The sequence below is a fragment of the Centropristis striata genome, chromosome 18 (genome assembly GCF_030273125.1).
Source record: "Centropristis striata isolate RG_2023a ecotype Rhode Island chromosome 18, C.striata_1.0, whole genome shotgun sequence".
Taxonomy (NCBI): Eukaryota; Metazoa; Chordata; class Actinopteri; order Perciformes; family Serranidae; genus Centropristis; species Centropristis striata.
Window position 1 is genome coordinate 31,917,455 of NC_081534.1, and position 14,214 is coordinate 31,931,668.

Below are 14,214 nucleotides of genomic sequence, written 5' to 3' on the forward strand. Positions count from 1 at the left end.
CCGCGGCGCACAAAGCCCAGCAGCGTGTTTCAGTACAGCGTGTTGACACGCCACCGCAGGAGGTAGCGGCGCCGTCAAAGGGGGAAGGTAACTTTGGTTTCAACCCTCTTCACAGCGCATCACACAGCCAATCAAACAGGATCCTCCCGGATGCTTTTATCACAGGGGCCACTGTGTCCAGCGGAGCCACTCGACAGTCTCATTACCGGCCCGGGGCTCCCACAACGCTAATCAGCCACCGAGCCCCCAACCCCAACATCACAAAAGCACAGAGCAGCAAAGCCTGCAGTGATTACTGGCCAAAGCAGAGGATTGGCCCTGAGAAAGTGTTATCTGGACAAAAGCGAGCCTCCGGCCTCCCGCTGCAGAATAAGGCCTACTTGTCTGGATAATCGCATTCCTAGGGAAGCCAATATTAGAGCTGGTGGAGTCCAGATTCAACCATCAATGTTCAGAAGGAATCAGAACAGTCTCGGTCTTTTGTGTCGTTGGAAAAAGTTGGATAATTCCAGCTGCTGGTAGCTAAAAATCTCATTTTAGATGAAGAAGGTGAGCAGTCAACACTGGAGGAAAAAGTCAAAGATATAAAACTTTCCCTCAGTTATCCATGTAACCCGTTCACCGTGTTGTTTGGAGTGGCTAATCCAGATGGTGTGAATAGTAGTTATGAAGCTAATAAGGCTATCTCCCTTTCAACATTGTTAGCCAGAAAGCTAATTTTACAGAAATCTGGAAAAGATCGAAGATATACAACTTTAAACCACCACAAATAGAAATCTACCAGTGCTACCATCTGTAGCTTTATTTACCTAAATGCCGAAGATATACAACTTTAAGCAGACAAAACAGAAATTGTACCAACTACAGCATTGAAAATCCAAGTGCTTCATTTGATTAAAAAAACCCCCACCAGAATCAAAGAAAAACCACAAAGATTCCCATTTGTTCAGATAACAATGTCTCCGCAATGATGGAAAAAAATTATAGATATACAACTTTAAACCACCAAGAACAGAAATCTATTGGTGCTACCATCAACAACAGACAACCCACCAGAATCAGAGAAGAACCACAAAGATTACCATTTGCTAAAGTAACGATTTCACCACAACAATGGAAATAAAGTAATATCAAGGGCCACCAACTGACTTTTTCCTGGAGCTTTATTCACCTAAATACCACAGATATACAACTTTAAAAAGACAAAAAACAGAAATTGTAGATATTGGTGCTACCACCAACTACAGCACTGAAGCTCCAAGTGCTTCATAAAAAAAACCACCAGAATCAAAGAAAAACCACAAAGATTCCCATTTGTTCAAATAACAATGTCTCCACAATGATGGAAAAAATGTATTAGTGCTACCAGCTACAGCTTTATTTACCTAAATACCAAAGATATACAACTTTAAACTGACTAAAAACAGAAATACGTTGGTGCTTCCATCAACAGCAGACAAACCACCAGAATCAGAGAAGAACCACAAAGATTACTATTTGCTAAAGTAACGATTTCCCCACAACAATGGAAATAATATAGAGATTAAGAAAAAGGAATATCCAGGGCCACCAACTGAGCTTTTTTTCTGGAGCTTTATTTATCTAAATACCAAAGATATACAACTTTAAACCGCCAACAACAGAAACCTATTGGTGCTTCCATCAACAGCAGCATTTAAGCTCCAGGTGATTGACATAATAAAAATCACCAGAATCAAAGATGATATGTATTTGTTAAAAGGAACAATTTCCCCACAATGATGGAAATAATATAGAGATTAAAAAAAGGTATATCCAGTGCCGCTAATTGGCATTGAGGTAAATAAAGCTCCAGGAAAAAGTTGAATAAATACAACTTTAAACCGCCAAAAATAGAAATCTATTGGTGCTTCCATCAACAACAGACAAACCACCAGAATCAGAGAAGAACCACAAAGATCACTATTTGCTTAAGTAACGATTTCCCCACAACAATGGAAATAATATAGAGATTAAGAAAAGGTAATATCCAGGACCACCAACTGACTTTTTCCTGGAGCTTTATTCACCTAAATACCAAAGATATACAACTTTAAACCATCAAAAACAGAAATCTATTGGTGCTTCCATCAACAGCAGCACTGAAGCTCCAAGTGCATCATATGATAAAAAAAAAAAAAACACCAGAATCAAAGAAAAACCACAAAAATTCCCATTTGTTCAGATAACAATGTCACCACAATTATGGAAAAAATGTATTAGTGCTACCAGCTGCAGCTTTATTTACCTAAATACCAAAGACATACAACTTAAAACAGACTAAAAACAGAAATATATTGGTGCTACCATCAACAGCAGACAAACCACCAGAATCAGAGAAGAACCACAAAGATTACTATTTGCTAAAGTAACAATTTCCCCACAACAATGGAAAAAATATAGAGATTAAGAAAAGGTAATATCCAGGGCCACCAACGGGCAAATAGGTTAATAAAGCTCCAGGAAAAAGGCAAAGATATACAACTTTAAACCACCACAAACAGAAATCTACCAGTGCTACCATCTGCAGCTTTATTTACCTATATATCGAAGATATACAACTTTGGTGCTACCACCAACTAAAAATTGAATCTCCAGATATTTCATATAATAAAAAAACACCAGAATCAAATTAGAACCACAAAGATTATTATTGTTCAGGTAACAATTTCCCAACAATGATGTAAAAATTTATATTTAAAAAAAGTAATATCCAGGGCCACCAACTGACTTTTTCCTGGAGCTTTATTCACCTAAATACCAAAGATATACAACTTTAAACCGCCAAAAACAGAAACCTATTGGTGCTTCCATCAACAGCAGCATTGAAGCTCCAGGTGCTTGACATAAAAAAAATCAGCAGAATCAAAGAAAAACCACAAAGATTGCCATTTGTTCAAATAACAATGTCTCCACAATGATGGAAAAAATGTATTAGTGCTACCAGCTGCAGCTTTATTTACCTAAATACCAAAGATATACAACTTTAAACTGACTAACAACAGAAATCTGTTGGTGCTTCCATCAACAACAGACAGACAAACCACCAGAACCAAAAAAGATTACTATTTGCTTATGTAACGATTTCCCCACAACAATGGAAATAATATAGAGATTAAGAAAAAGGAATATCCAGGACCACCAACTGAGCTTTATTCAACAGCAGCACTGGAGCTCCAGGTGCTTGACATAATAAAAATCACCAGAATCAAAGAAGATATGTATTTGTTAAAAGGAACAATTTCCCCACAATGATGGAAAAAATATAGAGATGGAAAAAAAAGGAATATCCAGCGCCGCTAATTGGCAAGTTTAACATTAAGAAGGAGCGGCAGAGGCCAGGGGAGGTTGCTGCTGCAATCCGGAGGAGCCAAAAACCCCCATTTGCATCAAGTGCCACCAGAATAGCTGCGACTCCCCCGCACGCCATCAGTGGGCAGATGAGATTATTCATCTACTTGCAAATTGGCACATCAAAGTCAAACTGGAGGAGAGCTGGCGGCAGAGGAGCGCGGGGCCGGGGCCGTGATTACAGATTCAACCACCATGTGATGAACAAAAGGCAGAAATCTGATCAGAAACGCTGAAATCATTGACGTCTTAAAGAAGTAGAGTTTGCCAGCTGTGTATGCAACAATATCTGTGTTTCTGTGTTGTGTTTGAGACATTTGGACGGTGCCGTTTGTTATAACGCGGCAGGTTCTCGTTGGCAGGTCACGTAACTGCAGATGAGATAACGAGAGGCTCGTAAATCAGAAGAGTCATTTGTTGGAGCTTTTGTTCATTAGTTTTCCTGCTTGATGTGGTTTGGAAAAGTTGTTGAGAGGCAGAAAGATGAATTTAGTCTGCATGTTTCAAAAAGAAGAAATACAAACTGGAGAGGGAAAGTCCTACATCCCAACTGGAGACCTTTAATATTGGTTATCTGCTGATTCTGATCCAATATTTTATTTACCTATATATTTTTTTCCTTATCTGCCATCCTGCAGACTGTAGTAGACTCTGTTTTCAGGCTACAGTACCCTTATTAGTTATTATCATTTTCATGATAATTAAGGCATCCTTTGTTATGTGACAAAACATCTTATCTCAAATGTGTGTTGTTTTGGAGAAAAATGGTAGTCGTTTGTACAGTAACTGCAAAATTAGCACTAGCAATGGTAGTCTTTAAGCAGCCGTTTCAGCACCAGAACAGCTTCCGGGTGGAAAATATTGACCTAAAATGGTCAAATTAGTTTGGGTTTGGTATATCCATGTTCAGGAAAACAAATGGTTCCAATTATTTCAAATACAGTGGATCTAACACACCCAGAGCCCAAGTGGTGGCAAAATAGTTTTTGGAGAATCTAAACTGCCTTTTTCCTTGGTATGGTGCCACGTTTTTGATAAGTAATACAAAGCAAGAATACAGTATCTGCAAAATAGGGGTAAAATATAAAATTAAATATGAGCATTGATATGTACAAAAAATAAGATAATATAAAGTAACAAGCCACATGTCCAATAATCTACCTACAACTACTGAGGCTGGATTACATGATAACTTTAAAGTCATTTTTCTCAGTTCTGCCTAGTTACTGCCTTTTTGCTTTATAGGGCAGTATTGTGGTTTGCTTTTATGACATGTTGTACTTGAATGGGTGATGTGTGAAGTACAGTTATTGCTGTAGGCTATTTTATATTTTTCTATCCTTGAAATCCTTGAATCCTTTTTCTTCATAGTTTTACTATTTATTCTGTTGTTTTGAGACATGTCTATGGTGAAACCAAAGAGGAATTTACACTCAGTGGAAAATAAAGTTTTTGTATTCATATACAGAGAAGATATCGGTGTCATATGAAACTACAACATCTGAGGAACCAATTGGCATCGTGTATCTCACATTAAGACACCAAAGCCTTGAGGGACACCAGAGGAAAAAACATGCTGTGATTTGGCTTCAAACACTTTTAATTTAATAAAACAAACTTTTCTAAAAATTTCCTCAGATGAACCTGAAGTTGTCGGGTTAGAGCTGTTGGTTGTTTTTTTGCACAATTGTGGCCTTCTAAGAATGCCATTTGCACTGTTCATGCATTATTGGGCTTTTATTGTGAAGGGCGGGGCAGGTTTGTGGCAATGGGCGTGGCTTCATGTTCGGCAGCTGACAGTAACCAGTAATCCCACATTCAGACTCCAAGAGAGAAAAATCCATGCTGTGATCTGGTTTTTAGAGACTTTTAGTAGATTTGTGTATTTTGTGTGATTGTATGGCAGCACTTGTGTTGTTTCCTGCTGAGAAAGCCTCTTATTGTGAATCTAGTGTGTCAGTAGTTGGTGTTTCCAACCAACTACTGACTACCAAAAAGAAACAAAAGATACCAACATAAATGTGATCTTGTGATTGTGTGTGATCCTGTCATCAACTCTGGTTTTTATTCTAGTGGGACTCGATTTTATTTGTCTTGTGTGTTTAGTGTAACAATTTTAGTCAGTGTGTCTTATTTTAGTGATTTTGTGTATTTATTGTCTTTTTGTGTCTTTTTTTGTGATTTTGTGTATTTATTGTCTTTTTTTTTGTGATTTTGTGTATTTATTGTCTTTTTGTGTCTTTTTTTGTGATTTTGTGTCATTTTGTGTATTTTTTTGGTAATTTTGTGTCTTTTTTGGTAATTTTGTGTATTTTTTGGTAATTGTGTCTTTTATTAGTCATTTAGTGTATTTTTGGGGGTCATTTTGTGTCTTTTTTGTCATTTTGTCTTTTTTAGTCATTTTCTGTCTTTTTTGTAATTTTTTGTCTTTTTTGTCATTTTATGTCTATTTTTGGTCATTTTGTGTCTTTTTTAGTCCTTTAGTCCAACATAAAATGTGATTTTGAATCTATTTTTACTTTCAAAACACTACCATGCTCAATAAAGAATTTTAAATGTTGCAAATGTGAACAAAGGTGTCAAATCTACCATATAAGAGGGTTCCATCCAGTTCTATCATTTTAGACTAAATCTATTTGAGCTTGTCTCCAGTTTTACTTGGTATATCATCATCAAACTGAAACTGGCCTCATGGAGTTTACAGCCAGAACTTTAGTTTTTTTACTTAAGTTTTCAGATTCTTCGCTCACTGTGGAGACGTGTGAGAAGTTTTCTTGAAGATTTCAAGGTAGCTCACATAAAATTAACTTATATCAGTGTGTTTGGACTCTGATTTACTTTTCATTTCACAAGTGTCACTTCATCTTTCTTTTGGTTTTGTGAAATGTTATCATTTCCACATGCGTCCTTCAGGACTCTAAAAGTATATATTAAAGTTTTGTTGTTAAGAGTAAAATAGTTTTGTGCCACATAATGTCACTGTATCTCAGTTTCTTCTGTATGTGCATTGAAAAAAAACCTTCAAAAGGGAATACAGAGGCCAGGCTGAAAACACCACATCATAATAAAAACTGTATAGTATTTTTTCACTTTGATTAAGGAAGCAAAACTACTTTCACATGCTTCACAGTGACCTTCGCTTTCACGACAGGGAGAAGAACATTTTCAAGTGGAAGAAGCTGTTAGAAAATGTTCTGGTTGGATTTAATGGCGATGTAAGCGCATTAGTAATAGCCTATCATCGTCCATTGTTCGCTGCAAGGCTACAACTTCAAATTCAACAGGCACAATAGCTTCAAAGTTTATTCACAACTTTGGTTTTCAAAACACTGGTTTCAAAAGCTTCACTTACTTTTAACTTCAAATAGTTTATTTTCCGTGTTCGTCTGAGAACGATGACAGTAATCCAAGTCCAACAGGATTTAAATCCTGATTCCTTCCACATTGTGAATCATAAACACAATGTGGTTGAATGTGTGTTAGAAGCTTAGCTGTGTTTCCATTCACATAAAGTTATCCTGGCCTGGAAACATGGAGGTGAGTTTTCCAGCTCTGCTGTTTAATATTTACCTGCCACTAGTATACTTATTATGGCATAAAATGGCATATAGCAATAATCCAAGAGCATTGAATATATATTTTCTTTGACCCTTTATGACATATACAATCTGAAGTCACTGTTTAATATGAATTTATAATCTATTTTTAAAGAATTTAAAGTATTTTCTGACATTTTTAGAGATACTGTGAGCAAAATTCATTACCGTAACACACGTTTTTTTTTCTTTGCCAATCACTTAAATATGCTCAAGAGTAGCTGGTATCACCTGAATGTATTTTATTAAAATATACAAATACTTTAATGCAAACGATTCTATCATTACCGTAACATTTAACCATTTTTTCTCATCAATTATCATTCAAATTTTGTTCTTTATACATTGTCAAAAACCATTATGTTTGATTATATTCTGTTAAATTATACATTTTTAAACAAATGTATATTTATTTTTATAAAGTTTATAAAATATTTATTGTATACAAGTGTGGGGGAAACCATGACATTTTTATCTGGAAAAAATATAGAAAATATTTTAACACAAAACAATGAATTGTGCCTCATTATGACAATATTGTTCATTCATATAAAGGTGAAATATATTTAGTTTAATAAAGTATGTCCTTATAATCTTCACAGACAGAACTTAGACTGGCTTCATGAGAATCACCCTAATATACTATAACACTTATTATACTTATTAACCTCAGGAACTGTTGCCAACAGCTAAAATTGTCTGGATCGACTGTGGTCGTGTTTCCATCTATTTATTTCTCTGAGCATTTGAAAGATTCTCATGAATAAAGCTTGATGGAAACACCAAAATTCGATAAAACTTTTGAAAAATCAGCTGTTTCCTTTGACATGAAAAAACTATTAGTAGTTGTCCAATTATATCCAATTGCTGAAAGTTTGTCAAGTTGTCAAGAGATTCAAGATTTCCTTTTATTGTGATTGCATTGAAAAATATACAACGAAATGTGCGTAATGTCTGAATGTCTTTTTAAGCAGCTCCTATTACTTTGTTGTATATTTGATACAATGACAATAAAAGGAAATCTTGTCCGATCAGCAACCTCTTTTTGTTTTTGTTTCTCTTCTTCTCCTGTTTACTGACGGGTTATACTACAGCAACACTGCCACCTGCTGACCAGAGTACGTTACTGCAGCTTTGTTTATTCGCTCTAAACCAGCTGAAACGTTACCAACTCACATTTTCTTTAATACCACATTTCAAAATTTTGCTTCAAAATTCGCTTCGACTTCAATGGAAACAGAAGATTTCTCTATATGCAGACGACTTTCTTCTGTATGTGAGAAATCCAACTGAATGTGTTCCAAGTATTATATCTGTGTGTGGAGTCTTATGAGCAACTACATGTGGTAGTTTTAACTGTTTTAGTCTTGTTCGACCCAAACTGTACTATAAAATGTCAAATAATGGTGTGATTTTTTTAAAACTGCTGCAGAGAACCTCCATTTACTTTTACAGGAAAGTTTCCCAGATCGTTACGTGACTGATCAGATATTAATTCAAATAAACATCTATCTATTGCAGTTTAACCGACACCTTTCAGGACACATGTGTGTGTGTGTGTGTCTCTTACGTTGGAAAGGCTGGTGGCCTCCGCTGTGTGAACGGTAGTTTCCTTGTTGGTAGTTGCTGGGCGGCGGGGCGTTGCTGTATTGTCCTCCACCGTGGTGGTTTCTGTTCATACTGTGACTGGAGAAACAAAGAGAATATATTGTTGCTGTAAGAGTCTAATTCACAACAACGTGTGTGTTTATCAGTTCATCAGAGCTCTCCATCCATCACCTATGAAGGTAAATTTATTTTGCTTATAATATATGACCGTATTGGGAATCATGCAGTCGACACTTCATTTGAGGTGAAGAGAAGATAACGTTGTTGGTGTCCAGTAACTGGTTACAAACCACGCTCTGCAGAGAACGACCCCATAATGTAACCGGGTGGCAACAAAATGTTACAAAAGAAAACGGAGGTGCTGATTGGCTGAAGAGGCGCTCTGTGTATGTGTGCTCGATTGCTCTGCCTCAACTACCCGAATGTTCGTCACAGAAAATTGAAATTGAATTGTGAGAATTTAATTTGAATTGTGAGAACTGAATGTTCAGTTCCAAATTAATAAATTAAATTTCAAATTACAATTCAGAGTCAGTTTTTCAATGCAACGATTCAAATTGAACAACGCAAATTCAAATTATGTGAAATTCAGTTTTTAAGCAATTCGAATTGAAATATAAATGATTGAAATTCAGTTTCTGGTGGCACATATTTCAACCCATACTATTTGACTTGAACTACTGGAAATGGACGTCTGGAATGCCCTTTTTAGCCTGCTGCCCCCGCGACCCGGCCCCGGATAAGCGGAGGAAAATGGATGGATGGACTTTTCCATCATATTGTAATTTATTGAGATGCACCTGTAGTAACTGACTTCTAAAATATATAAAGAAACTTTAAATAGTTGTATTTGAGAACAGACTTTGGTGTTTTATGTGGCCGGATGAGGGTTTAATTGCATTTAATTGTGGTTTCAAATTGGTGCAGGTAAAGCGGGTCATCCACTTCTGGTTAGATTGGTGAGTCAAAATGATAAAAAGGGTTAAAAAGGAAATATGAGATGTTGATATTCAATGACAAAAGAACAAAAAAAACCTGCAAAACTCATGCTGTTATGTGTTTTTGGCTGTAGCTGTTTTCAGACAGGAAGCTCCATTACATCAGAGGTGTTCGACACAGACTTGAAGCCTCAAACGGCTTTAAAAAACATCTCTCAGTCACTGAATCGGAATAAAAGCATCAAAAAAACTATCATCTCCTCCGTCCTCCCAGCACCTGCCTGTTTGGCCCCATCAAGGCACATTACCGCCTGAATTGCTGAATTAACGACTTAGTTTAGCAGTGGGGAAAAAAAAAAAAAAATTGGAATACATTCTGTTTCTTCAAATCCGTGCATAATTAATTCCCAAACACGCCACAGTCGGACCGAGCCAGATGTTCAATTATTCACATTTCCTTAATGATAATATCAACGTGTGGAGGAGAGAGCTTAGATCATAATCAAGGATGGCTGGTTAATGGGGAGATACAAACATTTAAACACATTTTCCATTTTAAAATACTGTACTCTGAGTCACTGCAGAATCAGCAGTCATTGTCTATAAAATTATATCATCACACGCTGCAGGTGTGTGTTTATTAAGCTGCGGAAAAACGGAGAAATTACACAAAAAGGATTTTATAAACTCGTGTGTTTATCTGCTTCTGTTTCATAAGAGTGACATCACGGTCTGGACAGAGACAAAAGAAAAGCTCTAAAATCTGCTTTTGTTCTCCGTTCGAGAGGTTTTTTTTTTTTTTTTAAAGATATTGCTCAACCTTCGATCTGCATTTGAATAAAATGGAAATTCACTGAGAGCAAATCTATTGTGTGTTTAAGTTACCTAACCTTCAGTAACAATGGAGTCCTGACTGGTAAGAAATGTGTTTGTTTGTGTTGTTATGTCAGCAAATCTACTTAAATAACATCCTTATTTTGCCATTTATAGGTACGAGAGAGATTTAAAAACATCAGGAATCTTACATACAATTGTTCCGGCTGATATGTAGAAAAAACAACAAACATTATTATATATTTTGACCAAATGCAGAGAAAAGGAAAATGTAACTTTCACAAAATATTTATGAGAGCCTCGCAGATTTATCTGTTGATTGATCAGTATTGGTATCCAATATGTGCAGTTATTTAAACTTTTTTACACAATATATAATGCAGAAAACAATGTTTTGTGTGTTTTTTTGTTCTTGTTTTTATATAGTCAGTAAACTACTGAAACTGAACAGCAATGATGTTCATTTTGCATTTATTTTATTTGTATATTCTATATTTTCTCACTTATAATTCATATAATTGGCTGACAATGTTATACATTGTTTGTATAATGATACATAACAATGTTAAATATGATTTAATAAAGTTTAGTGTGGTGAAAAATTGGTGCAGAATCCACATAAAAAACTATATCATATCTGTCATAGATTATTTTTTCCCCTCTCTAAAAAAATCCAATATCTGTCGGGCTCTAATATTACCACAATAAAAGTTTTAATAATTTATCAGTAATGTGGATTTAATGACTAAGTGAGTAAATTACAAAATTATATTGTAATCAAGCAAATAAAACCAGGAAAAAACAACAGTTACGATATATTACATATTAAAAATGCATTAAATATGGACATATTAGATTTTATTCGACTGTATTAATCCCACAGCGGGGAAATTTCTCAGTTACAGCTGACCACAAAATTGCACACAAAATTATTTCCCTTATAGATAAAAAATAAACAATCTTTTAGAAAAAGACATTTTCCAATATACTATTTACAACCTAGTGCAAATTAAGTGAAGAATGCACAAATTATATGCAAATGTGCAGAAAAGAAATAAATAAACTACATTATTATTATTATATATTGATTAGATTAGATTAGACTTTATTAATCCCACAGCGGGGAAATTTCTTTGTTACAGCCAACCACAAAAAATGCACACTATATTTAGTTTATATATATATATATATATATATATATATATATATATATATATATATATATATATATATATATATATATATATATATATATATATATATATATATATATATATATATATATATAATCTAATAGAAAAAGACATTTAACAATATACTATATACAACCTAGTGCAAATTAAGTGAAGAATGTGCAAATTATATGCAAATGTGCAGAAAAGAAAGAAATAAACTACATCATTATTATTATTATTATTATTATTATTACATATTGCCCTGCAACACTTACACTAATAACCTCCATAAGATCAGAGCTTCATCAGAGCGTGTATCTGATCAGACATGATGTTTCGGTGGAGAACGAGCAGGAGAACTCACCCCAGAGCTCTGAAGCCGGACTGGTCCAGGTGAGCCTGCTGTCGGTTTGGGTTGAAGCCCAGCTGAGGCCTCCAGGGCTCCCGGTTCCCCTTCTCCCAGTCCCCGGGCTTCAGAACCTTAGTGGGCATCCTGGAACAACCACAGCAAGAGTTAAAGCTGCACTGAGAGAGATTATCATGTGAAAATACTTTACATTGGTATAAATCACAGAGAGAAGAACGCCATAAGGCTGTCAAACAGATACTTGGTACCACTTTCAATTCCACTGCAGAGAGAAACATGTATGTAAATAAGTCCTTAGTGCACAAAGTAAGACATGTTTGCTGTCTTTTTCAGCTTAAAAGTCACCAAACATAAACCATTACTCTTGACCATTACTCCAAATGTATAATCAATAGTGATTGTATCTTTTTAAACATGTGAAATTGATACAAATCAATATTTTTGACAACCTCAGAGTGTCGTCATCTCTCACTGAAATCCTGCAGACTCTGTTTGATGTCTCATTAACCAATAAATGTCAATTAACACTAAAAAATAATGAATAGTAGAGTTACAGTTAATAGAGTTAGTGAACTTTTGTTGTTTTTCTATCATTTAGAACAGAAGACAGTGTACTTGGGATTAAGAAAGAAAGAAAGAAAGAAAGACAGAAAGAAAGAAAGAAAAAAGAAAGACAGACAGAAAAAAGAAAGAAAGACAGAAAAAAAGAAAGACAGAAAGAAAGACAAAAAGAAAAAGAAAGACAGAAAGAAAGACAAAAAGAAAAAGAAAGATAGACAGAAAGAAAGAAAGAAGGACAAAGAAAAGAAAGAAAAAAGACAAAAAGACAGAAAGAAAGAAAGAAAGACAGAAAGAAAGAAAAAAAGACAAAAAGAAAGACCAAAAGAAAGAAAGAAAGACAGAAAGAAAGACAGAAAAAAGAAAGAAAGACAAAGAAAGAAAGAAAGAAATTGATAAAAAGAAAAAAAGAATTGATGCACATTTTCTATCCAGACGTTTGATGAACTTCATGATTGCAACACAACTGACCGACCAGCTACTAACAAGTGAACATCATAACAGTAAAGATGATCATTAGCTGAAATCAGAAAATCAAATCAAAAGTGAAAATAAAAACATAATCTCTAAACAGCAACGTGTGACTCCTAGCAGCATGGAGGAACATGAACAGGGACGTTGAGGCGTTTAAAGGAAGAAAACTTACTTTAAACATGTTCGATTCTATCAACACGCTGCAGCCTCAATGTGTTCACAACAAACCTCTGTTATAGATTATTCTTTACTTTATCATTATAGTCAACTAATCCCATTAAAAGAAGACCTAAAACAACAAGGAATGGATCTACAAACAAGTATTGTTTTGATGGAAGCTTCATATATTCACTTCACAGTCCAACAAATGCACCATTTCCTCCTGACTGTTTGATAAAAAAACTGTTTTAAGAGACGACAGCCTCATATGAATATGACACAACACATCAGTTAGTGTGAATCAGCAGCGACCTTAATCACATTTTATCCTGATACTTGAGTCACGATACAATATTGTTTTTTGAATGAAACAATGTGGAGAAACAGCTGGAGAATTTGGTGCCTCTCACACATTCTAATGCCACTATTCCATCATATATCTTCATGAATGCATATTTTAAAGGAGAATAAAGGTTCTTGTATTTATTTAAGGCATCTTATTTTGACAGTCTTCTGTGGTCGACACTGTGCTCTTATTTTGAAGGCGCATGCGTTTAGCGACAGGAAGTCATTCAAAACAGTCACAGTTTAGTGTGATTAAAACAACTTTAAAAGCTAATGTTAGCTCCCGGCTAACGAACAGCATAATGCAACAGTGTGTTTACACACTGTACTGCTACAGAGCTAACTGTTAGCCTGTTAGCACATACACACTGTACTGCTACAGAGCAAACTGTTAGCCTGTAAGCACATACACACTGTACGGCTACAGAGCTAACTGTTAGCCTGTTAGCACATACACACTGTACTGCTACAGAGCGAACTGTTAGCCTGTTAGCACATACACACTGTACTGCTACAGAGCTAACTGTTAGCCTGTTAGCACATACACACTGTACTGCTACAGAGCAAACTGTTAGCCTGTAAGCACATACACACTGTACGGCTACAGAGCTAACTGTTAGCCTGTTAGCGCATACACACTGTAGTGCTACAGAGCTAACTGTTAGCCTGTTAGCACATACACACTGTACTGCTACAGAGCTAACTGTTAGCCTGTAAGCACATACACACTGTACTGCTACAGAGCTAACTGTTAGCCTGTTAGCAATTTGCAGACTGGACGCTAAGGGGTT

At 35.4% G+C, this 14,214-nt stretch overlaps 1 protein-coding gene across 2 annotated transcripts in view; it reads right to left on the reverse strand.

The window, feature by feature from the left end:
- Nucleotides 1-14,214, reverse strand: part of xrn2 (5'-3' exoribonuclease 2) — a 74,445-nt gene that overhangs the window by 19,502 nt on the left and 40,729 nt on the right. For both annotated transcript variants that reach the window (XM_059355935.1, XM_059355934.1), the window contains 2 exons: nt 11,885-12,013; nt 8,536-8,651 (listed from right to left, as the gene is read on the reverse strand). In XM_059355935.1, the coding sequence (XP_059211918.1) occupies nt 8,536-8,651; nt 11,885-12,013 (245 nt within the window). The remainder of the gene's footprint in view (nt 1-8,535; nt 8,652-11,884; nt 12,014-14,214) is intronic.